This window comes from Haliotis rufescens, unplaced genomic scaffold (assembly GCF_023055435.1).
Source record: "Haliotis rufescens isolate VD_foot unplaced genomic scaffold, xgHalRufe1.0.p SCAF_4, whole genome shotgun sequence".
Taxonomy (NCBI): domain Eukaryota; kingdom Metazoa; phylum Mollusca; class Gastropoda; order Lepetellida; family Haliotidae; genus Haliotis; species Haliotis rufescens.
The window spans coordinates 19,996,879-20,022,724 of NW_025964112.1; the positions used below are offsets into that span (position 1 = coordinate 19,996,879).

General features: G+C 40.9%; 1 protein-coding gene across 1 annotated transcript in view; it reads left to right on the plus strand.

Annotated features, from left to right (window-relative positions):
- Positions 1-25,846, plus strand: part of LOC124132132 (titin-like) — a 168,666-nt gene that overhangs the window by 102,214 nt on the left and 40,606 nt on the right. The window contains exons 24-41 of the mRNA XM_046495821.2: positions 9,706-9,942; positions 10,184-11,456; positions 11,781-11,956; positions 13,028-13,494; positions 13,665-13,852; positions 14,168-14,305; positions 14,555-14,727; positions 15,890-15,967; positions 17,253-17,558; positions 18,340-18,378; positions 18,840-19,142; positions 19,532-19,837; positions 20,104-20,412; positions 21,088-21,384; positions 22,393-22,695; positions 22,906-23,205; positions 23,880-24,182; positions 24,678-24,980. Of these exons, the coding sequence (XP_046351777.2) occupies positions 9,706-9,942; positions 10,184-11,456; positions 11,781-11,956; positions 13,028-13,494; positions 13,665-13,852; positions 14,168-14,305; positions 14,555-14,727; positions 15,890-15,967; positions 17,253-17,558; positions 18,340-18,378; positions 18,840-19,142; positions 19,532-19,837; positions 20,104-20,412; positions 21,088-21,384; positions 22,393-22,695; positions 22,906-23,205; positions 23,880-24,182; positions 24,678-24,980 (5,499 nt within the window). The remainder of the gene's footprint in view (positions 1-9,705; positions 9,943-10,183; positions 11,457-11,780; positions 11,957-13,027; positions 13,495-13,664; positions 13,853-14,167; positions 14,306-14,554; positions 14,728-15,889; positions 15,968-17,252; positions 17,559-18,339; positions 18,379-18,839; positions 19,143-19,531; positions 19,838-20,103; positions 20,413-21,087; positions 21,385-22,392; positions 22,696-22,905; positions 23,206-23,879; positions 24,183-24,677; positions 24,981-25,846) is intronic.

A 25,846-nucleotide genomic window follows, 5' to 3' on the forward strand; every position in this document is an offset into this window, starting at 1 on the left:
TGTTCATAATACATGTCGTGTTAATTTGGGGCCTAAAAAGTCCTATGGGATTCATGGTCTTGCCATAGTCCCTTGGTCTTGCCAGTATCTGCTAGTGATGGGATTGAACCCCAAATTAACCCTGATTATGTCCATACCTACATGCCGTACCTCATGAGCTGGAACCTCGGAATATATATATGTTCAAAGCAGTTTACCAAGATCTCCATCTCTAAAGTAGTGCATTCAGAAGTAGTCTCTTAATTATTTGGTTTACAGATTGTTTTTCTAAAACTCAAGGGTTGGTGGTCAAAGCTCTGAAAAGTAGAGTCAGCCAGGTGAAGTTAAAAAATACATGAAAATATTTTTTTAATGACTACTTAGAGGATTACTTTCCTCCTCATATTGACCTACTTTGAAGTGTTTTTATTGTGGAAATTAATGAAATTTTAGGCAGGTGGACAGTAAACAAACATTTACCGTACAAGGAAACCCACTTTAATTGATATGGTATTGAAGATTCATTCCCAACTGGTTGATTTATAAAAGTGGTATAATCATATAACCTTCAAAATCATATACATAGAGATCAGATGAGATTATGTTCAGTTACCAAACTATGATGATATAAATGTTTAAACATTATGAACTACACAAAGGTTCACTCTGATATCATGAAATTCAACAAACACCAGGTCTGACAGGGAGTGTAGGAGGAGATTGAAGTTTTCTGAAACAAATCAAAACAAAATACATGAACACACAAAAATTCTTTGTAAGTGGATATGAGATCAGATGAGATATGAGATCATGTTTAGTTACCAAAATATGATGATATTTACTTTCAAACATAATGATCTACAGAAAGGTTCACTGATTTCATGAAATGAAACAAACACCAGATCTGACGTTGGGTGTAGGAGAGATTAAAGTTTCTGCAAAACAACAAAACAAAATACACACAAAAAGACTTGAAACAAATACATTTTCCATCATAATTCAGTTTCAATAAACATTCAACTTTCAAAACTGGATGATCAACACTGATTTCATGAAATGCAGCAGCCCTGACTGAGTGTGGGAGGAGACTGAAGTTTTCTGAAACAGACTATTCATGTATCATCTTGCCTGCCACCAAAATTCCACATGCTCATCTCTGGCTGCAAGACTTCTGTCTCTTTAGTTGAACAGTAAAAATAACCCAGGTGCCAGCTCTGCTTGCCTGCTGCAGCAGCCTCTTGCCCAAGGATACATTAATGGCTGGCCACACTGACACTAACTGACCCAGGACCTGACCAGTGGCTGGTAAGAGGAGTTTTGGTCAATTTTAAGTCTGAAGTTAAAATTTTGATATTTTGTGACCCCTGCTGGCAAGGTTGTGGGAGGGAGGGATAATGGCTGTACATATAGAGGTGGCTAGTGCTGGTTTGTGGGGGTCATGGGTGCTGGTGATTAGATCTTGACATGTTTGCAGGTCGTTCTGCTGGAGTACCTCCATGTAGCTTCACTGAGGTACTGGTATGTTCAGGTAATCATGTATTAAGTCTTTGATAGGCATTTAGAAGTTGGAATAACATAAAGACATGTAACTTTAATGGATAGTAGGTTCTTATTTGTTTGTAACAATGTTCAAAGTCAACTTCTTGCCCCTTTATCTAAATACTCAGTGAATATTCATGTATACTCAGTGAACACGTAGTGAATACTCATGTCTTTATAGCTATTTGTTGCTTCTCATGTACAGATCTGTATATACAACCTGGGTTAGCAACTTTTTGTATATTTATTACCTTCTGCATCATGGTCAGGATATATCTGAGAGTTTATGGCAAGATAGTGTGTATCAAGTTTCGTTGCCAATTCCATTTTGACATTACCAAGGTACTGATAAATCCTGTGAGGTTTTATAGATGGGGCAGTGATGAATAGGGATGTATTCTCTGAATAGCTTGGAGTTCCTGTGGCTGCTTGGTCAGATATCTGAATCCACTTTGTATGCATATCAGTGGAATTCTGGGTGTCCCATGCTGTGATACGTCATACAAAACTGTCTAAAACCATCGTTATTTCAATGGTTTTGTCTATAACAATGACTTGTATGTTCTGCTTGATACACAATAAATTGTAATGAGATTTTCCAGAATCTTGATAATCTTGACAAGCAGATATGAAAATGGAGAAAATCCAGTTAATAAATTCCTAAAGGCAAAGTGAAAAGGAGTTTTCATGATGGTATATGTATATGGTCCTTCACTTGACATCTCATCCAAGACCATAATGTAACTTTAATGGTGAGGCCAAATAGGAAGAGTCACTATGGAGTATGATTTACATTTTGCTGTAGCCTCATGTACAGGATTTCACGACCTGAATGGACTTGTGCACCATGAGACAGGGAGTTCAGCTTGTAACATCCCAATATGCAATATATGCTGCTACTGACTCATGTAACAAATGGCTCATTACAAGTTCACAGAGAATTATTTTCGGTGAAATATTTGTGTGACAATAACATCTATCTGGAGACCACCATTGCACTCTTGGTATGGTAACGTGAAGTACGAACAGGCTCACTTGAGATGTGAGGTGACATTATATCAACAGCATTGGGCAATAAGATAGGTGGATTCTTTAACAACTAATGATTAACTACACAATATTCCTGCAAAAAGTGTGCTGTGCTATACTATCTACACTTGTCTAAAACTAAGGATATACTGTTGATGGTCATGGGGAATTGTGTAAATGATGTTTCACTGGTAACATTTAGGCCATACAAATTAATTATTTGATTTTCATCTCTCCCAAATCACTTTCAAACACTGCCTCATTGTATTATTCTGAAGAAAATTGCAATGTGAATTCCCTTCTCTCTTCTCTTGATAAAATGCACCTTTAAATGCAGGTATTCTCATATTTGGTTAAAAATGTAATCCTATTTACTGTGGCCTTATATAACATGTTTTTGAGTACACACAAACAATGATAAAGAAGAGAGCAGGTAATTGAGTGTGTAGGGGTACACCTATCCTCCTAGTCTCCATGATAACAGTGAACCGATGCTGACTGGCCTTGTGTGAATCAAGTGCAGGATTCAGCATGGAGAGACTTGATACCTGGAGCTTCTGCAGACATTCCAGTGTATTGAGTGAGAAAGGATCATTACTCTGGCAGATGTGTGGATCTTTATAATTAACACCAGGTCACCTTGTAGCTCTAGACACCAAGCCTATAGGAGGCTACAGTCAGAGTCTATGCTACCACATTACAGATAGTACAGTTATGTAGTGATGGTTTGGGCAGATGTGTTTTTCAGCAATATGTGTCATAATTACCACTATCACATTCAACATGTTCTGTCAAAATGATACCACCTAACTTTTTAAGGGCACATTTTTTGTATATCAAGAAATTACCCTATGAAATGTTGAGTGGTATAACTGAATTACATAACAAACATACATATCACTTTAATGATTGTAGATTATGTCCCTTTTGTGATTTAACAACAGGCTGCATTATACTGATTATTTTCATGTAGAAGTGAGGCGAGGTGATTTAGTAGTGAGGTGGTGTGCCTTTTTCTTGAAATTACTGTTCTGTAATTCAAGCAGGTGAACAGGTGTTATAGTGAGTGAGTGAGTGAGTATGGTTTTACGCCGCTTTTAGCAATATTCCAGCAATATCACGGCGGGGGACACCAGAAATGGGCTTCACACATTGTACCCATGTCGGGAATCAACCCGGGTCTTCGGCGTGACGAGCCAACGCTTTAACCACTAGACTACCCGACCGCCCACAGGTGTTATAGTGGCAGGGGCGGTGGAAGGAATAGCCTACAGTTTATCAATGATAAGATAAGTTTTGTGATAATGTTATAAGTCAACAGTGTACTGAGTCTACTGACATCATCAGATGTTTATGGAAGTTGATATTGTAATATGGTTTATATCTTACATACTTTATGTGTTGTTTCTTTGAAGAATGAAGACTAAATTGATATGAGAAACTTGAATATTCACATGTCTTGGCATAGATAATTTATATGCCAATCCATGCTTTTTTAAAGTATTTTGAAAATTGAAGAATTTGGCCACATATATGGATGAGCAATCTAAGAATGGCTGAAGGAAGATACGGGAATTATCTGTCTTCACCAACAATATGCACCTCAGAGTAGACAGACTGTAATGTAAGCAGCATGTCAGGCCAGGTGTATTATGTCAACATCTGCAAGATCTTGTTTGTCACTGCCAGTATGGGTTACTGCTACTGGGACGATCAGTGTGATCAGGTACAGAGCATGTGTGGAGGTATAGTTACAGCATCTGTAACATCATAATTCTATTTCTAGTCAAGTCTGACATCAGATAGGGAAGGTTGTATGAGTGTATTCAACATAAATATGTATTTTCAGAGCCTGTTATCGCTTGTTTGTTTGTTGTTTAATGTCTCACTCAGCAATATTCCAGCTATATGACAGCAGTCTGTAAATAATTGAGTCTGGACCAGACAGTCCAGTGATTGACATCATGAGCACCAATCTACTTATTTTTGGTAAAGCCAAAAGGGAATACATGATTACTACAAACAAAATATGGAATTTGCAATATTTAATACATCTCTACATCTCCTGATCTTGTCTAATGTATGTTAAATCAATGTAAATATGTAATTTTGAAGCTATTATTTTAGGAAAGCCCAACCAGAACAGATGAATGATGAAAGCACTTGTTTCACAGAGGCCATCACTATCTCTTGACCTTGTGTAATGTGTGTTAAGCCCGTCAAGGTTACCCTCTTATTAACCCATCTTCACCTACACATGTACCTATGGTCTGTGTATAGCTAGGATGTTTATGTTGAGCCACCTCTGGATGTAGACAGGCTCAGGTTTCAGTAGATTACCGTAATTAATGTTATGGTTTGGTCTTGTCAGATTACAGGCAAGTCTAAACATCAGACTAACATCACTACATTAAAGGTATATTGCCATGGTTGTTTTTAAAGGGGGTATGGACCCAGACTGCAGTTTCCTATGTGTGTCAGTGGGACATGTTATCTAAGGCTGTGCAATCCCATGTGAAGAATCATATCCTTAAGCCATTCAAGGATCTGCTGAGCAAAGCTTCAAATCTCAGTGTCATCCCTATCAGCACCAAACCCATGCTTAGTGGTTTCATCAAAGTGTTAAACGTGTATGACCAGCATCACTTTGGAGTCCATACTTCCCTCCCACTCCAGCTGACACGCCAAGATATAAGTGGAATGCAGTTACAGTGGCTTTAAACTACACTCACTCACCCACTGCCTACCTTACCTCACTCACTCACAACTGGGGTCAAAGATGGCCCAGTTGTCTCAAGCACCAAAATTTGCTGTGCAGAGTGCCATAAACCTATGACTGTGGGTTCAAATCCCAGATTGACCCTGGTATTGTTCTAGGTTTACCTGCATCATACTAGGGTTTGTGGGTTTCACCTAAGCGTTAAATGTCTCAGACCTGCATCACTTCAGGCTTTCCTCAAACTTCAAGCTGACGTGCCACGATGTCACTGAAAGGACTGTTGAAAACAGCATCAAACCAAACTCACTCACTCACCACTGTGTAAGAAATAGTTAAGGATGTCTACTGGTATGTGTTTGTGTCCACTGCACAAGTAAGCTGTGGTATATTGGGAGTCCTTTACAGCATATCTTAAGTCAATCTGTCGACAAAATGACTGAAAGTCAAATTGTCAAAAAATTTGGTGTTATTTATGAAACAAAGTGTGAATTAATTCCCAATTTATGACAGGGTGCATATTGTTTATGGCAAAAGGAATAAGAGTACGGCTGTAACATTCTTGAGCTATTTTTGTCACTGCATAGTAACCTTGTTTCATGACGTTGTCAATGGAATGTTGATGTACATTAGAAATTGAGGGATATATGTAGACAGGAATCTTTTTGTTCATTTGCTAAAAAAAAACCACACATGTAGAAATTATTATGTTTTCTTATAGATTAATGTTTGTCCAAGGTTTAGCTACTTTTGAAATATACTATTAATTACACTTATATGCAAAACTGTAAATTGTTGAGTGATTTCTCTATGTTAGTCTACAATAAAGTATAAATTTGGTGTAGTAGGTAGTAGGTGCACCTAGCTAGATAGAATGCACACTTACGCCATTCATTTTTCATATGGAAACTTAGATTAAGTTACCTGGATTTTAAAAATACCTTTCTCAGAAAACGTTAAATGCTCTGACTACAGATCATTGGGCATCAATAAATGCAAAGACTTGTTACAATGAGTTTTAGTAAGACAAGGTCAACCTGAACTGAGAATCTATGTGAGGTATTCAAAGATGACATATGTATTAGATGCTTCCAGCAGGTTGATGTCTCCTAGTGTCAGTGCTGTGTTAAGGGGGAGATATGTGTGTTATCACATGTTCCATCAGAGCTTTTCTACCAGCATACCAATGCAATCATAAGAAAATGGTAGTTCTACCTTGACATGTTCAGAGTGACACATGTATTAGAGGCAGATCCAGGATTTTTTTTAAGTAAGGGAGTTCAAATTTCAAATTCTTAACAGACTGTTTGCATGTGTGTATTCGGGGTTGGGGTCAAATATTGAATGCATTTGTGTATCTTAATACAAAGAGGTGTTTTCCCTCCCATGTCACTGGGGTTCCCTATTTTGCCTTGTATCCTTTATTTCTTTGTTTTTACTTGACTTGCCTTTGTATGTGTTTGTGACAGGTGCCACAGGTAGGGCATGATGCCTTCGCCTTTTTGTATACACCTAGTATCATCACTATTCCATAGTGATTCATAAACACATGCTCTTGACATAGTCAGAATTCGATTTATGGACTCAGCTGTCAGTGTAGATTTCTTATGATTATGAAATTTTGTTATTGTCACTTTTATTCATATAGGATGTGAGGGGGCAGTGTGTCAAACTCCACGAAACCTTTGGATTCATCACTGTTTGTGTATAATTACTGTATGATGATAATCAGAAGCCATTGGAAACATTGTTTTACAAGCTGTATTTCAAGCAAGAAATCCTGGGTAGACTTTAAATTTCCTTGATTTCATTTCAAGGTGACATTCAACTGGTGGATGTGCACCATATGATTCAAGTCTGCTTCAGAAGATTTGGCCTCATGATAGATACCATCTTAACTTGCCAAGGTGTTTGACTACATGGTTTGAATTCCCTGGCAAACTGTCAGACATTTCTTTAAGGTTTGGCACAAAGTTCACCTTGATGATATATAGGAATCTGTGACAATGGTCCAACAAATCTGAGCCAAAACCTGAAAGAAATTTAATCCTGAATAGAAAACATAACAAGAAAATGCAAACAGTTTTAATGGAGTGGTTTACATGAATCTGGTAATATGCTGAACATTATGAAATAGAGCGCTTAGATAATGTACTATCTGCATGTTGGCCCCGTCAAGGTGTCTGAATATTGAACTTGATTTCCTGTGTAGCAAGTCATATTTTATATCATCTTTTGCAAGTGTATTTGTTTTCTCAAGTCACAAATTCAACAAAATGTGGTATTTGACATGGAGTCATAGAAAGCATATTCATTATGGAGAAACACTGAAAGAAATACTTTGATTTTGTTGATTTTTGTCATGGCAGCATAACATGTTGTCATTCATTGTTTATGAAACTTCATTGCCTTTCATGTCTGTCGAACAGCTATTCTGATACATGCAAAGAGGCTGGAAAGAACATTACTTTTATATTTACAATGTAAATCTAATATAATATGTTTGGGGTTTTGTAGTGGCCCTGAAGTATCTCTTGCTTTTGAATATTTGAAACCCCGAAAACCCATGATTGTCTTATCTCCTAATAAATATTATTATTTGGTACATGAGTGAGTTAGGTTTTCATATTTATCCGATTGTGATACCAAGTCTATTGGATTGGGTTATGGCAGCGATAACACTCACCATTATGATAACATACCCTATAATACATTGAGGGCACTCTACTGGCAGTCGTGTGTTGTAATGTAGCCCACAGTGATGGATGACTGTGTCATGAGTACTTTTCCTGTATGGCTGGCATCACATCAAGTCCATCACCAGTGTCTCATTACCAAACGGATCATAACATATGCTCTGCAAATCAGACATGTGTTACAGTAGGTTGGTTTTGCAAGTAGAAAACATTGGAAGAACTGGAAGCCCCGAGCAGGAATCTAGGTGGGTGTAGTCAAGTTTTTAAATTCCTGTTTAGCTGCTGGAGAGCAGGATGGTTATCAAAAGCAGTTCCAGCTTCACCTTACCAGTTGGACTATAAGCAGTTTCACAGAAGCAGCACTCAGTGGAACAGTCAGTTTGTCTTCTAGTCAGTGGTTTGGCAAATCTCAGTTACTGCAAATTCACGAAATAAAATCTGTTTATCTGAGAGTGGTTAGAAGATGGTTGTGTTTAGGTTGTTGTTAGCCTTGGGTTTGGTCTTCTGAGGGTTAAGGGTTAAGTTGTTCTTCCATATTTTTTTTTGGCTGATAAGGTTTGGCAAGTTCCCAAGAAACTTGTGCAGGGATAAAATTGGAATTACCAGATATATGAAAACACTGCATCACATTCCTGAGACGTTACATCATAATTTGCGTGGAACTATTGCTTCAATCCTCTTACCTCACTCTAAACGGTGAAGGGCATGTTTTATTTTGTCAAGCTGCCGTATGAATAGGTATAAGGTAAGACATGTTATGCAGTATTATCTGTGTATCGATATATTTCTTTGTTTTCCGATGGTGCACTTAGTGTCCACCCGTATACTTTACTGTTAGGCTTGGTTCTTACAGATATAACACGGGTTGGTTGCACTCCCCAAAACATGTCTGTCATAGAAAATTGCTTCCGATTTGGCAAGTATCTGAGGGACAGGATTTGTCTGTATGGCACTCGTGGCATTTCAAAACACCCTGAAGATGAACATAGCTGTCAGTTGTGGAAGTAGAGACTAAACCCCTAAAATATGCTTGCAAACTGAATTTTTATAATTCAGTTTGCAAGCATATTTTAGTGGTTTAGTTGGTTTATGAATATTTTAGTGGTTTAAGAAATAAATATAAAATTTTTTTAGTAGGAATGACTTCAAAAGACATTAATATAATCGATTATCATTTTGTGCCAAACATTTTGTCAACTGCAATTAATGCTGAAACCTTAAAACAATATAGAAATAGAAAGAACAATGAAAATGTTTCAAACCATTTTTATATTACCTGAATGGTTGACTCAGATCAGTCTTTATGGATTCAGATACATCTGTGAGGTCCATACGTTGGAAGTCAATATCAGCTGGGCTGTAGGTAGCCTGTTGGTTACAGCATTGCCTTGTCCTAATCAAAACTTTGATTCCCAATATAGGCAAAATGTGAAGTCTGTTCTAGGTGTCAATGGCTGTGATAGGCTTGAGTATTAAAAAAATCACATTAAAACATTCTCAGTTACTAAACAACTAGTATTAAAAAAAGTCATAATTTTAAAAGAATCGACGATCGGAAAAGTAGTATGTAAACAACCTTGGTTGTTTCAAGATGTGTGGCTGCCATGAGATTCCCTGGGCAGTGCTGCATGTGTGAAAAGGTGAAGATGCAATACAGTTTCAAGATAACAGTTTCAAGTTGTGAGATGTGTTGTACTGTGTTTGGTCATATGCTTGACAGTAACAGTGTTTGTGCTCTCATTACAGAGGGGTCAACAGCAAAGCTTGATTGTGTTGTTGGTGGAAACCCACTACCGACACTCACTTGGCTGACCAATAACATAGAAGTTGAGGAGACTGCCACCCGCAAGTGTGTTGTCGAGGGAGACAACTGCGCCCTCGTATTTCGGGAGGTGAAGAAGACAGAGGGTGGACAGTACACAGCCAAAGCAACCAATGTTAATGGTGCTATAGTCAGCACAACAGAACTTGTTGTATTAGAAGGTAGGCTTGTTATTGTGTACAATCTTGGAATATTCTAGTATTCCAAACTTGTAAAAAATAATCTTAAGATTTTCCTACCTCAATTTTACTAACTATCTCCTCCCAATGCAGATGTGATTTTTAGCTTGAACGAAACATGATTCGTTTGTGTGTTCAAATTGCTAATGAAGATAGCATGGGTTTCACTTGCATATTCATATTTGTTTGTTAATATGACCATCTAAGAACTGTGATGTTGCAGAAATCCAGGATCACGAGGCTGTATCGGAACCACCGTCTAAGACAGTATCACCAGAGCCACAAGAGAACGGTCAGCAGGAGGCAGAAGCTGTCAAAGAACAAGAATCATCACAAAAACCAGAAAAGAAGCCTACACCAGAACCGGTTAAAGAGCCTGAGCCAGTAAAGGAATCTACACCAGAACCAGTAAAGGAACCTGAGCCAGTAAAGGAGCCTACTCCAGAACCAGTTAAGGAACCTGAGCCAGTTAAAGAACCTGAGCCAGTAAAAGAACCTGAGCCAGTAAAAGAACCTGAGCCAGTAAAGGAGCCTACACCAGAGCCAGTAAAGGAACCTGAGCCAGTAAAGGAATCTACACCAGAACCAGTAAAGGAACCTAAGCCAGTAAAGGACCCTACACCAGAACCAGTAAAGGAACTTACACCAGAACCAGTAAAGGAACCTACACCAGAACCAGTAAAGGAACCTGAGCCAGTAAAGGAACCTACACCAGAACCAGTAAAGGAACCTACTCCAGAACCAGTAAAGGAACCTGAGCCAGTAAAGGAGCCTACTCCAGAAACAGTAAAGGAACCTATTCCAGAACCAGTAAAGGAACCTGAGCCAGTAAAGGAGCCTACTCCAGAAACAGTAAAGGAACCTGAACCAGTTAAAGAGCCTACTCCAGAACCAGTTAAGGAACCTGAGCCAGTTAAAGAACCCGAGCCAGTAAAGGAGCCTACACCAGAAACAGTAAAGGAACCTGAGCCAGTTAAAGAACCCGAGCCAGTAAAGGAGCCTACACCAGAAACAGTAAAGGAACCTGAGCCAGTTAAGGAACCTACACCAGAACCAGCAAAGGAGCCTACACCAGAACCAGCAAAGGAGCCTACTCCAGAACCAGTAAAGAAACCTGAGCCAGTAAAGGAGCCTACACCAGAACCAGTTAAGAAGCCTGGGCCAATAAAGGAGCCTACTCCAGAACCGGAAAAGGAACTTGAGCCAGTTAAACAGCCTGAGGTAGTTAAGGAGCCTGAGGCAGTAAAGGAGCCTACAGCAGAGCCTGTCCAAAAAACTGAAGAGCCTTTGACAGAACCTGAATCAGAAGCAGAACCAAGCAAGGCAGCAGAGCCATCAGAGCCTGTATCGGCCGTTGAAGACCAGAAGGAAGAAACTGTTGCTAAAGGCAGTGCTCCAGTTATTAAAGAAGATATGAAAGACATGAGAATAGAAGTTGGGCATCTTGCCCGTTTTGACTGCCGTGTGTGTGCTTACCCTGATCCAGAAATTGTATGGTATGTTCTTTTAGTAATCTATAATAGTTGGAGAATGGTGAGAGTTGAATACAATAAAATAAATTTCACAATTCATATAACAAATATTCCACTGCTGGGGCATCCCCTTAGGTTTGGAAAAGTTGATGTTTTCCTATGGCTGATTTCATTATATATTTCTACTTGGCTGATACATGTATATCACTACTTAAGATTACAAATGTTGAAAAGCTAGTTGTCACATAATATTAGAAAAATTATCCAGTCACTATTTGCACATATCCTTGATCTTGCTAAGAGAAGTATATTCAGTTGTTTTATAACCTTCTGATTTCCCTCCTCCAGGAAGAAGGATGGGAAGGTTGTAAGGGAGAATGAGAAGTTTAAGCTGATCAACGCCAACGAGGACATCTTCTCTCTCCTAATAAAGAATGTCAAGGTGGCAGATAGTGGCAGATACCAGTGTGTGGCCAAGAACGAGTATGGCGAGGCCACCACAGAGGCCTTGCTCAATGTCATTGGTAAGTATTGGATGGTACCACAGAGGCCTTGCTCAATGTCATTGGTAAGTATGGGATGGTAGCACAGAGGCCTTGCTCAATGTCATTTGTAAGTATTGGATGGTACCACAGAGGTCTTGCACAATGTCATTGGTAAGTATGGGATGGTAGCACAGAGGCCTTGCTCAATGTCATTTGTAAGTATTGGATGGTATACACAGAGGCCTTGCTCAATGTCATTTGTAAGTATTGGATGGTACCACGGAGGTCTAGCTCAATGTCATTGGTAAGTATGGGATGGTACCACAGAGGCTCTGCTCAATGTTATTGGTAAGTATGGGATGTTTACAGGGAGACCTTGCTCAATGTCATTTGGCCTTGCTCAATGTCATTTGTAAGTATGGGATGTTTACACGGAGGCCTTGCTCAATGTCATTGGTAAGTATGGGATGGTACCACAGAGGCTTTGCCGAATGTCATTGGTAAGTATGGAATGGTACCACGGAGGCCTTGCTCAATGTCATTTGTAAGTATGGGATGTTTACAGGGAGGCCTTGCTCAATGTCATTTGTAAGTATGGGATGGTACCACGGAGGCCTTGCTCAATGTAATTGGTAAGTATGGGATGGTACCACGGAGGCCTTGCTCAATGTAATTGGTAAGTATGGGATGGTACCATGGAGGCGCTGCTCAATGTTTTTGGTAAGTATGGGATGTTTACAGGGAGGCCTTGCTCAATGTTTTTGGTAAGTATGGGATGTTTACAGGGAGGCCTTGCTCAATGGCATTGGTAAGTATGGGATTGTACCATGGAGGTCTTGCTCAATGTCATTGGTACTTATGGGAGGGTACCATGGAGACATATCTTAATTTAAACAAAGCTTTATATGTATTTTTCTCGCTTATGCAAAATGTAGGGTAGACCCATCCAGAAGATTGTGTCTGAGAATAAGGACTTGTTTATAGCAGTATGAATTATTGGTGCACTCTGAGAGAATACGTTAATATCCTAAACCATGTTGACACTCGCATAAATATGTGTTTCCAAAATAATCACAGAAAATCATGTTATCATTTGTTCTGATTTTGCAGCTCTTAAGGCAGAGATTGAAGAGGAAATGATGGCCCCACGTTTCACCACAAAGTTCTATGACCTTGACTGTCTGGAGGGTGTGCCTATCGACTTCAACTGCATGTATCAAGGCAAGCCTGAACCTGATGTCGCCTGGTTGATTGATGGCAAAGTGGTCACAACAGATCTCAACTTTGATGCCACAATGACAAATGATGGCAGACAGGCAGCTCTTGCTTTCCGATTGGCCCAGACCTACCATTCAGGGGAGATAACTTGCAGACTCAGGAACGTAGCTGGAGAGGCAAAGTGTCGTGCATGGTTAAATGTCAAGGAAGATCCGAAGAAACGGGGAACAAAACCCGAGTTTGTGGAGAGACCGAGAGATGCAGACATCAGAGAAACAGAAGAAGCAACATTCGAGGCAATCGTCATGGGTGACCCTGCTCCGGAGGTCACTTGGTACTTCAAGGGCAGAGAACTCTTTGTAAGTCAAATTTAATAAATTGACTGCATTTAAAAAAAAACTAACCTTTAGGTGTAATAAGGATATATGGTTAAGAAATTGGTAATAGTTATTTGTTTTCTCTATGCACATGTCCTACAAGCTATACAATCAGTGCACCTTGTGAAAATATAGACTGATTCTGTGTTCAGGAGTCAAAACGCCGTGATATCATCCAGTCGGGTGATACGTACACGCTGGTGCTGAAGGATGTAATTCCAGCCAATGAGGGCGAGTACACTTGCCGGGCCAAGAATGCTGCTGGAGAAGTCTCTTGTCAGGCCTGGCTGACAGTCCTGGCACCAAAGAGGAGAGAAGCATCGCCACCGATATTCAAGGAGTAAGTCATGGCCCTTTCCTGTGGTCAAAAATAATCTCTAGTTATATTTTGAAAATTCCATTATTTAAATATGAAAATAATGTTTGTCATTAATTAAGTAAATACATTAATATCTAAGAATTATGTTTATGCTGTCAGAGAACATGTGACACTGTTGTTCACTGGGGTCATTTCTTTATTTTGGGGTCAGTGATAATGACCTGAATGTAGCAACAGTTTAGTGTGTGTGTTTTTAAATCTGTATTTCTGCATCCTGATTTCATCTGATGAATTTGAATATCATATCCTGCCTCTAATCTTCACTTATTTGAACAGAGTACCTGAAAAGAAGGCCAAACCCTATGGGTTCCCTCCATCCTTCACCAAGAGAATCATGGACACTATTGCTCCTCCTGGTGGCTCAGCAAGATTTGAGTGCCGCACCATCGGTGTGCCAGAGCCAGAGGTTGAATGGTTTGTATGTGTTATCAATTTAACATAAGGTAAACACTGCCTCAACAAAACATGACACAAGTGTTGGGCTACCATGATTTTGCGAGAATACTGCTAACAGAAGTTTGAAAATGCACTTCAAACGGAAATATTTTCAGACTTTTTTGTCTTGTTAAGTCACTTTCTTTTACCATTTGTAATATGGTACATTTACAAATATCCAATACACCATTTATGCAGTCTCCTAATTGTTTCTAATTTTGAACCCAGGAAAAAGGATGGGCTTCCTATCAAAGACGGTGGCAAGTATTCAATTGGGAAGGAAGGCAACACCTACTATCTGACACTGGATGATGTGGACAAGGATGACATGGGAGAATTCACCTGCACCATCACAAACGAGGCCGGCAAAGCAACCAGTATGGGAAGGCTGAAGGTTAAAGGTAAAATAATTGTCAAATTATTCCTCATGATAAATGCGGGGCCACGGTGGCCAAGTCATCTAAGGCGCCGCAATTCTCTGTGCAGAGTATGATTGTGGGTTCGAATACTGATTCGCCCTGATTATGTTTCTAGGTTTATCAGCACCATACCTGTGCTCCTGGGTTTCACTGAAGTGGTAAACGTCTAAGCCCTGCGTCACTTTGGGCTTTCCTCCCACATTAAGCTGACACGCCGTGATATAACTGGAATAATGTTAAAAGCGGCGCTAAATCCAACCCACTCACTCACTCACTCATGATAAATGCATATCTGTATTGTACTGTTTCCATGCACCTGGTACTGCACAATGTTTGCACTAGGTACTTGAACTGTGTGTACCGAAATAAGATTCTCAGCTGACTGGAGAGTATACAACTATAGCTGCCTAAATGGCACTAGAAGGTTTGTATACACAGAACCAGCTCTTCCAACTGGGTATCCATTTGCTGCTGTGTGAATAGAGGCCAGCTTTGAATAAAGTCACTTGCCTAAGCACAAACCACATTGTTAAACACATGTGTTTCATACAGAGTGCAACCTTGTTAGACCAGACCCTGTTAATGTAGAAAGCCCATCATCAGGCAGATCTTGATAGAGACATATTTATACATGGAAAAGAACATTATTCCGCAACAATGATTTGTTAAACCAGGAATTGGCTAATCTGGATGAGTATCCTTGGCACAGTACCATCCATAATGCCCAGGTTTCACTGTATATACTAAAACATTTCTTCAAAATAATTTTGTTTTTGAAAGAACCTTGCCTCTTCTGCAGTGTTCAAGATGTGGAATGAAGGAAACTAGGCTTGGATTGGTATGATCTGTACTTGCCTAGGCTTTATATACAGACTGGAACTAATTTTGTTGTGTTTTATTATATACAATTTCCTATTTTGACTTGTAACATATGTTCCTGTGATTTTTAATTGACTTGTGATGGGTACCACCGGTGGGGCAGGATACACTAACCTATTTGCGAATCCTGGTATTCTCACTATTTAATTGTAATTCATGAACACATGTTTATGACATAGTCAGAATTGTAGAATGGACTCTGCCTTTAGCAGAGATTTCCTATGATTATGGAAAGGGTGTCATCACTTTTATTTGTATTTTTCAGAGGAGAAGGCGTACTCCCCTGAGAGAGTGATCATGCCTGACTACACACCTTCGTATGCTATCAAGGCAATGGCAGAAGGTCAGTTCATGACTCCTCCGCACAGTTTCTACCTCTACCCTTCCCTTTCCCTGGGAAATCTGAGGGTTACCACAGTTGTAATGCCCATATACCCTACCATACACCATTGACTATCATCTCTATGGGACAATGCCTTGGTCACTCAGTAACGCATATCTGTGCAGATTTAAATACTAAAGTATAGATTGTATTTCACACACTGATACTTGAATACTAGTTAGCACTGTTTTTCAGAAACTGCACAGAATGTTTTTAAAAGTAAATGTTGAAATTAAAAAAGCCATATTTTCAGCAATTGTTTTCTATAAAGGTAAAAATTTCATCAGTTCTTGCATTGACCTGACTGTACATATTATCACCAAATTAAAAACTGTATTTGACTTAGCATTGCCTCAGTAAGCTCTACCCATTACACCTCAGAATGATCTTTCATCGGACCAATCAGAGCGTCACTTACCAGATCGGGAAAGTGACAGTCAGAATGTGTCTTCTAATCATGCAACCTCGAAAAAGTTATCACAGGACATTCCAAATGACAGTTATGCCCTAAATGACTGATCAAAATCATTGTCTATCTCTCGCTTCAATTGGATAAACAATAGAAACGGAAGACACTTTCCATAGCCCATGAGAGGTACTGCCATACATTCTCAGCCCTCTATGAGACAATTTTCAAATTTTGTCAAAATATTTTTTAAAGTGTAGTCCAGGATGGAAGTTGCCAGGAAAGTGACCAGTGCTGTACAGCTTGAGAAAGCTGCTTTCTGATTGGCCAATGTTGCCTTCTTGTTAGTCATTTCATCGGTAACTGTAATGTACTTGTTCGATTTGTCAGTGTTTCACTGGGGCCTGAACTGTGATACGCCTTTCCAAAGTGGCCTCCCCAATGGGGATTCTGACAAAGAATATGTCCCCTGTATCCTGTGATTGTTGTAAGAAATGACTAAAATGAGTATCTGGTGGTAACAATGTGTGGCCTGGCTGATTGTGTCATTGTATCCATGTGACATTCATCAGTGCTCTTTGTATCAGCCCCTGGTTTGCCTGGCATAGACTTAATTGTTGCTGACCATGGGATAAAACAATATTCAGTCACTCATTAAACATGGCCATTTGTATATCACATGAAACTGACATTTTTGAAATCCTTGCAAGTGTCCCCTTAGCTTTATAACTGATTTGTCCAGGTTCTTATTGTGTTGTAAACAGTATTGAAGATAACTCCAAAGTATCTCCTCTGTTAATGCCACTGTCATATTTAACATGCTTAATTTTTTTCTTCCAGACAATGTTCCCTCACTACCATTTGACAAACCAGTTCTCCTGGACATCAAACCAGATGGGGTCAAGTTGGGCTGGCTCCCAGCACACACTAGTGATCTCCCGACCTCCTCAGGCCCAATCACCTACATCCTTGAGGCCCGAGAGCTGCCCAGTATGAGATGGTCCCGTATTGCATCTGACCTCCACGGAACTCAGTACTATGCTAAAGACCTCTCTCCCAACAAGGAATACAACTTCAGAGTTCGTGCAGAGAACAAGTTTGGATCCAGTGAGCCCACACTCCCTGCTGTGCTGGATAAACGAGAAGGTAGGTATCAAAGTTTGCATGAGGAGGTGTCAGTACTTTGAAAATAACTTCTGAGCAATTAGGAATACAGATTACCTCTTTCTTGTGAATGACAGTTAGCTCTGAACTAGAGACTAGAAAAACCTAATTTGTATCCCCAGCAGCATATCGTACATGTAACATAATGGATGGTCGGTAACACTCGGTAAATCGGCTGAGAGCCACGAAGATGTGGATTGTTGCTACTAATATCGATCACTGGATTGTCTGGTCCAGACTCGGTTATTTCCAGGGTGACATCATGTAGCTGGAATATTGCTGAGTGTTGCATAAGACAACAAACAAACAGATTTTATTTGAACAAACTAATTTGGAGGGTATGTTGTATGTTATGTGTGGAGTTGATGGAAATCTTGTATGCTGGAATTCGATCCTGTTATTTAAACCTTTCTTTAAATAAACCTGATACCTACCTGAGCTCTAAATCTAGTGTCCATATCAGTGTTGTCAAAACATTGAGATGTGACATCAGCCCAATATTTTCTTCTTGTGTGTGAAATTGAACCAATCACAAGCTATAAAGTTTCTAATGAATGCGTCCCTCCATTTCTGATACACTTGTGTATTTATCTGTTGATGGGAGAAATGAATATCAATTGACATTCAAAATGTTTTATATAAATTCTTTTGGTTTAATCCGGTAAATTTTCAAAATTACAAATGCAAATTTAGTCCTTCAATTTTTTCTTTTATATGTCCGGTACAATATGGATCATTATCTGAACAATGTTCCTTTTTCCAGTACCAAAGAAAGCGCCGAAAGAATTTGATGATTATATTGGTAAGTAACAGCCAAACCTGAAAGAAAGGACCATAGTCTGATCAATCATGCCCTGTTTTGTGATGACCCAAGGACATTCATACATGTACATCTTTGGATTACCTTACAATTCCTTGACTTGTATGATGACCATACGAGAGCAATTTCCATTTTTCCTCTTGCCACCTTTTCTTGGAAGTAAAGCATTAACTCGTTTCCAGATAGGAAGTGACAACAGTCAGTGATCAGTCATGGAATTTAGGATTTGAAAACTCTCTTTGTCATTTCTGTGAAATTTTAAATGTTGCCTAGTCGTTCAGCTGAAATATAGTAATGACCCCTGTTGAATATATGAATGTAATTTTTTATATGTTTTTTTTTTATATATTGATTGAATAAATTGATCATGTGCACAGCAAGAATGTCTTTTTTTATTATTTGAATGCTGGAAATGACATAAAATGACATTTAAAACATTTCAGGTGCTCCCAAACTTCCCTCTGCTAAACCCTACATCACAGACATTGGCGCTGAGACTGTCAGGTTGGCATGGGAACCAGCTCGGTTGCCTGTTGACCGATTTGAAGCACCTCCAATTTCATATCGTTTGGAAGCTCAGGAGTTGCCCCGAGAGGACTGGGTGCCACTAGTGAACCGTATCCATGACCCAAGTGCGTATCTATCTGATCTGGCTGGAGACAGAGATTACAACATCCGTGTCCGAGCAGAGAATAAATATGGCATCAGTGAGCCTTCGGAGCCATTATGGCTGCCAAGAGCCAAAGGTAAGTCACGTAAGGCAATGATAAAATATGGGTCTCTGGTCCTTATTCAAGCGCAAGAAAATAATTAAAGTGTAAACCCACAGGGCAACACCAGTATTACAAAAGTATTTTTTAGTCTGATGCATTTGTGATGATATTTAGCTACTTTGACAAAGGGTGACACATTTCTGGAATTAATATTTTCTCATTTTCTTTATTATAAACTGATACCAGCCTATATGGATCTATCATTCACCAATTTAATATAGTCCAAGTAACAGCATATGAATAACAACATGAATTAAATGAGCATGTTGATTGACATAAAGAGATGATCAGGGTACAAGTCCATATCTAATCTTACTGTATTGACAGTGTTACTAAAATTATTATTATGTTGGTTCTTCCAGCTTTCCCTGGAGTACCAATCAGCCGTCCCCAGATTGTTGAGTTGGAGCCGGAGTCTGTGAGGCTGAACTGGCGCCGTGTTGACATCCCGACATTTGAGAGCCATGATGAACCTCTGCGGTACATGATCGAGAGGAATGAGCCGCCCAGCAACATCTGGAGCCGAGTAGCCGGTAACATCCCAGACACCACATACATCGTCCATGGATTGGCTCCGGGACAGGATTACCGATTCCGTGTGAGATCTGAGTCTCCGGATGGAATATTGGGAGAACCCAGTCCAGCTACGTCACTGTACAGAACTCTAGGTAAGAGTAGACATGAAGTGGTCCAGATAATGTATTCTCACTCGCCCACTCTTCTGAAACAACCGGCCCCATGTTAAAGGTATAAATATAGCATAATTTCATTGGTAAGCTATGAATGGAAAAAGGTAATAATCTCTTTCACAAAAATATTAATGGAAGAAGAATGTCATTGTAATTTATAAGAATCAGCTTTGAACTTAGTCCAGAGCTGTTTGTATTGATCCATGAGATATGTACTTTATATACTGAAAATATCTTTTTCACAGCGCTATCCAGAGTTCCTGTTGATGCTTTGGAGATCGATGATTATGAGCCTGACTATGAGTCTGTCCGGTTGTCATGGCGACGAGTGGAGGTACCACCCTATGAAACAGATGAAGACCATCTGACCTACATGATTGAAGGCTCTGAGCCTGGAGTGGATGACTGGAGACCTCTAGCCACTGGTATCCCAGGCACGACCTACAGACTACCGGACATTGAGCCCACACAGGACTACAGGTTCCGGGTCCGAGGACTTACCCCGTATGGAATCAGCCCTCCTTCATACCCAGCCAGCATGTCCAGGACTATAGGTAAGGCAGATGTGTGTGTCCTGAACTGCCATATTTCCACGTACTGATACAACTCTTGCTCAGAAGCTGTTTGATCAAGGTTACAACATTCAAGGTCTCTAAAAGCTTTATAGAATACATTAGAGGACATTTCCAGATTTGATGCATCAGTGCAATTCCCTATTTTGACTTGTACCGTGTGTTCCGATATGTTTTAAGGTAAACAATTGACTTGCCTTTGAATGTATTTGTGATGGGTGCCACCGGTGAGGCAGGGTATGCTTACCTTTTTGCAAACACCTGGTATCATCACTAGTTGATAGTGTTTCATAAACACATGCTCATGATATTGTTGGAATCATGCAATTGACTTTGCTTTTGGCAGAGATTTCTGATGAATATGGAAAGGGTTTTGTAGATTTTCTTTTCTTCACAACACTTGGAACAGGACATGATCATTCATAGTTTACTAGACTTGCTTGTTTTAAAAGACCCAATGTCTATAAGATGTCCTAGTTCTCCAGAATGATATTCTTCTAATTGGGTTTTGGTTTCAGTTGCTTCAGCCATTTTTTGCAGAAACATAACTCAATCAAATGAGGCTCATGTTGTCTGTTATGTTAGCAACCCAACATGGGTGTACAGGAAATATGTCCCTTAATCTATTGTTCCATGATTTCTTTGAATTCATTACAGCTCCAATGAGACCAATCACAGAAGGTGTCAAGCTGTCTGAAATTAAACCTGACAGTGTCAGGTTGTCATGGCGACCACTCAGTCTTCCTGACCAAGATATGGAACCAGTCAGATACCAGATTGAGACACAGGAAGTTCCAAGCCTGGACTGGAGACCAATCGCACGTGACGTGAAAGACAATACCTACCTTGCGACAGGCCTCACTCCAGGACGAGATTACGCCTTCCGAATCAAGCCAATGGGTATTCTTGCTGATCTCGAACCCTATCCTGCCGTTACTCTCACATCTTTCCCAGGTAAACTATCTGAACATACACATACTTTTTGATTGACTTATTAACTTTTTTACAATTTACGCTTTGATAGATTCTGTGATTTCTCTTTTGACATGCAGGCAAGATTATTCCAGTCATATTAAAGATGTGTATAAATATTCCAATCTGGGACAAGGCAAACCAGTTGTTGATTGCATGTGCAATAAACCTTGCACACACAGCACAATGACACACAACAACATGGCTGGGCTAATTGGGCGGTAGAGCTCTGTGACGGGGTAGTATGGGTGGTAGAGCTCTGTGACTGGGCTGTATGGGTGGTAGAGCTCTGTGACTGGGCTGTATGGGCGGTAGAGCTCTGTGACAGGGCTGTATGGGCGGTAGAGCTCTGTGACAGGGCTGTATGGGTGGTAGAGCTCTGTGACTGGGCTGTATGGGTGGTAGAGCTCTGTGACTGGGCTGTATGGGTGGTAGAGCTCTGTGACTGGGCTGTATGGGTGGTAGAGCTCTGTGACGGGGTAGTATGGGTGGTAGAGCTCTGTGACGGGGTAGTATGGGTGGTAGAGCTCTGTGACTGGGCTGTATGGGTGGTAGAGCTCTGTGACTGGGCTGTATGGGCGGTAGAGCTCTGTGACGGGGTAGTATGGGTGGTAGAGCTCTGTGACTGGGCTGTATGGGTGGTAGAGCTCTGTGACTGGGCTGTATGGGTGGTAGAGCTCTGTGACTGGGCTGTATGGGTGGTAGAGCTCTGTGACTGGGCTGTATGGGTGGTAGAGCTCTGTGACAGGGCTGTATGGGTGGTAGAGTTCTGTGACAGGGCTGTATGGGTGGTAGAGCTCTGTGACTGGGCTGTATGGGTGGTAGAGCTCTGTGTTTGGGCTGTATGGGCAGTAGAGCTCTGTGACTGGGCTGTATGGGTGGTAGAGCTCTGTGACTGGGCCGTATGGGTGGTAGAGCTATGTGACTGTTGCAGATTGAAGTATTGATATAGACTTGATTATTCAAAGGACCCAACTGTTTTCTTTTTAGTGAGGCCACGACTGCCTATAAGACAACCAATCATGTCCGAGATGGGTCCAGATTCCATCAGGTTGTCATGGCGACCAGCTGAATTGCCAATGTACACCCGCAAACCTATCCCAATTACGTACACAGTTGAGATGCAGGAGCCCCCAAGCTCCACCTGGCTGACGTTGGCTCGACGTATCCCCGACACCATGTACGTGGTGAACGCACTCCGCCCTGACAAGGACTACATCTTCCGCATCCGCCCGGACACTGAGTATGGTCCTGGAGAGTCCAGCATTCCACTCCGGTTGAACAGAAGACCAGGTCAGTTAGGCTATAAAATGAAATTTTTCTTATCAGAAAATTATTTTCAAAATGACAGAAATCAAATTCAAACTAGACAGGAACCAAGGTGGCAAAGTTTAGGCAAGGAAAGATAATTCCCGTTAATATCATGAATTTTTTCAGAAGGCATGTTCCAAGTGACTGATGCAACATTGAGAAAGTTATAATGTGGAGACATTCTTCTTTCAGTTCTGGCACTGCCACAGAGGGAACCAATCATCTCCAACATTTGCGCTGACTCTGCGTTGTTGTCATGGCGACCACTGATACTTCCTACTGGAACCAAGTTGTCGACTCCAGTTACGTATCGTATTGAGTCTAAGGAGCCTTCAGGTGGAGTATGGACACCTATGGCCACCAACATCCCTGGAAACAGTTACACTGCCCGATTCCTTAATCCAGATCGCGACTACATGTTCCGAGTATGTGCTGAGGGAGATGGCATCGATAGTGAGCCAACACCTGGAGCCTACCTGCCACACAGAGCAAGTAAGTCCAAAGCATCATTATTTTTTGTCAAAATATATGATGTTGATAGGAATTAGAATTTTGAGTTATAAGTTTCTGAAGTTTCTGAACAGGTTGCTGAAGTTGTCTACTAGGGAGTAGTTCGGGGTAAAGAAATTTGGGTGGCCATGAAATTACTGAATGATTTATCTGATTGAACCACAAACATCAGCTCTTCTACAGAGAGATCGTGGCACTAAGACCATACCATACTTTGGCATAGTAGCACTGAGATTGCTTTGTAGACATGTCTTGTTTACGAGACCGAAGAGGTTAACATCATGAACAAGCTGAATATTTGACTAAAAGAAATTATGTGAGAGGCAAGGTGATTTTACCTGCAAAACATTCACCTGTTGTGTTACCCTTTACTTTAATGTTAATATGAGCAAATACAGTTTGATGATTTAGAATTTCCTGGGTTACTGCTTGAACGTATATAGTCTTACCATGGTATTAAACAGGCAGCAATGACCTTCCTGGGTGCATTTTCAGAGTAGATTTTACCACTGGTATCTGCAATATGTGCAGTATAGATGTTAAGAATGTTTAGATGGAATTCATTTACATGTCTTCCACCATTCATCTTTGTTAGAAATATGACAAAAACATCATGTTGGTGTATCTGAATTCCATCCATTCAATCTTCTATCCAGGCCCTCCACACATGCCCAGAGAGATGCCGTATGCCTTCAACATCAAGCCTGACTCCCTCACGTTGTCCTGGCGGAATGTGGAACTTCCGACTCGCATCACAGATTACTCACCGGCCACATACCGTATCGAGATGATCGACTCACCTGGCGGTGACTGGAAGGTTCACACACGGGGTATTCCGAAGACGCAGAGTCAGGTGACAGGACTGGTTCCAGACCGAGACTACTCCTTCAGGGTCAGGGCAGAGAACGACTACGGTCTTGGGGAGCCAACTGATTCAGTTGTTGTGAGAAAACGAGCAGGTACAGACATTGTTTTGGACCTTCTAGATCCTACATTGTTTGGTTAAGATTATTTTGTTTATGACAGGTGGTCATGTTCAGTATATTTCTTGGTACTGGTATCAAGCTTGCTTAAACTTGGCTAAAGGCAGTCAAATCCTTACTCAGAGACTCTATCACTGAGACTTGTGAGGAAATCATATCTCTTTTGACTTGGAAGAAATGGTTTGCCAGGTTACCCACGGTACAGTTCTTGCTCTGGAGATGCTCTGCTTAGAATGATTGCTATGAAAGTGTACTTACATTGATACATTTTACATAATATGCCTTGATTCTTAAATTATTTCACTACAGCATTCTAATCTATGGACTCACTTAATCCTTTATTTTATACATTATGGTATTACAATTGTATCTTCTTCAAGTGCAAATTGAACAACGCCTATTTCATATTTCACTGGTAGCAGCAATTGTTTACAAATGAAGTTCTTAAATGATTTTCAATTCTGATTGCAGTGCCACCATACTTGCCCCAGGAAGAACCATTCATGTCAGACATGCGCCCAGGATCTGTCCGGATGTCATGGCGAACAGCAGACATGCCATCATATGTACGTGACCAGATTCCTGTGACTTATACGATCCTGTTCCAAGAGTTGCCTGACACCAACTGGCGCCCTCTAGTGAGGAGAATCCCTAACACATCATACCATGTGTATGGCCTTAACCCAGACCGAGACTATGCGTTCCGTGTACAGGCTGAGAATGACTATGGCATGAGCTCTCCAACACAACCATCCAGGATGCCAAGATTTACAGGTAGGATGAGGAAAGGTGGTACTGGGAGGGATACATATGAAGGTGGAGGATTTGGGTGAAGGAGGAGATGTGAGGGTGGTGTGAGGAGGGATGGATATGGGGGTGGATGTTTTGGGTGAGGGAGGAGATGTGAGGGTTTTGTTGGGATGAATGGATATGGGGTGCATGATTTGAGTGAGGGAGGAGATGTGAGGGTGGTGTGGGGATGGATGGATATGGGGGTGGATGTTTTGGGTGAGGGAGGAGATGTGAGGGTGGTGTGGGGATGGATGGATATGGGGGTGGATGTTTTGGGTGAGGGAGGAGATGTGAGGGTTTTGTTGGGATGAATGGATATGGGGGTGCATGATTTGAGTGAGGGAGGAGATGTGAGGGTGGTGTGGGGATGGATGGATATGGGGGTGGATGTTTTGGGTGAGGGAGGAGATGTGAGGGTTTTGTTGGGATGAATGGATATGGGGGTGCATTATTTGAGTGAGGGAGGACATGTGAGGGTGGTGTGGGGATGTATGGATTTGGGGGTGGATGTTTTGGGTGAGGGAGGAGATGTGAGGGTTTTGTTGGGATGAATGGATATGGGGGTGCATGATTTGAGTGAGGGAGGAGATGTGAGGGTGGTGTGGGGATGGATGGATATGGGGGTGGATGTTTTGGGTGAGGGAGGAGATGTGAGGGTTTTGTTGGGATGAATGGATATGGGGGTGCATGATTTGAGTGAGGGAGGAGATGTGAGGGTGGTGTGGGGATGGACGGATATGGGGGTGGATGTTTTGGGTGAGGGAGGAGATGTGAGGGTGGTGTGGGGATGGATGGATATGGGGGTGGATGTTTTGGGTGAGGGAGGAGATGTGAGGGTGGTGTGGGGA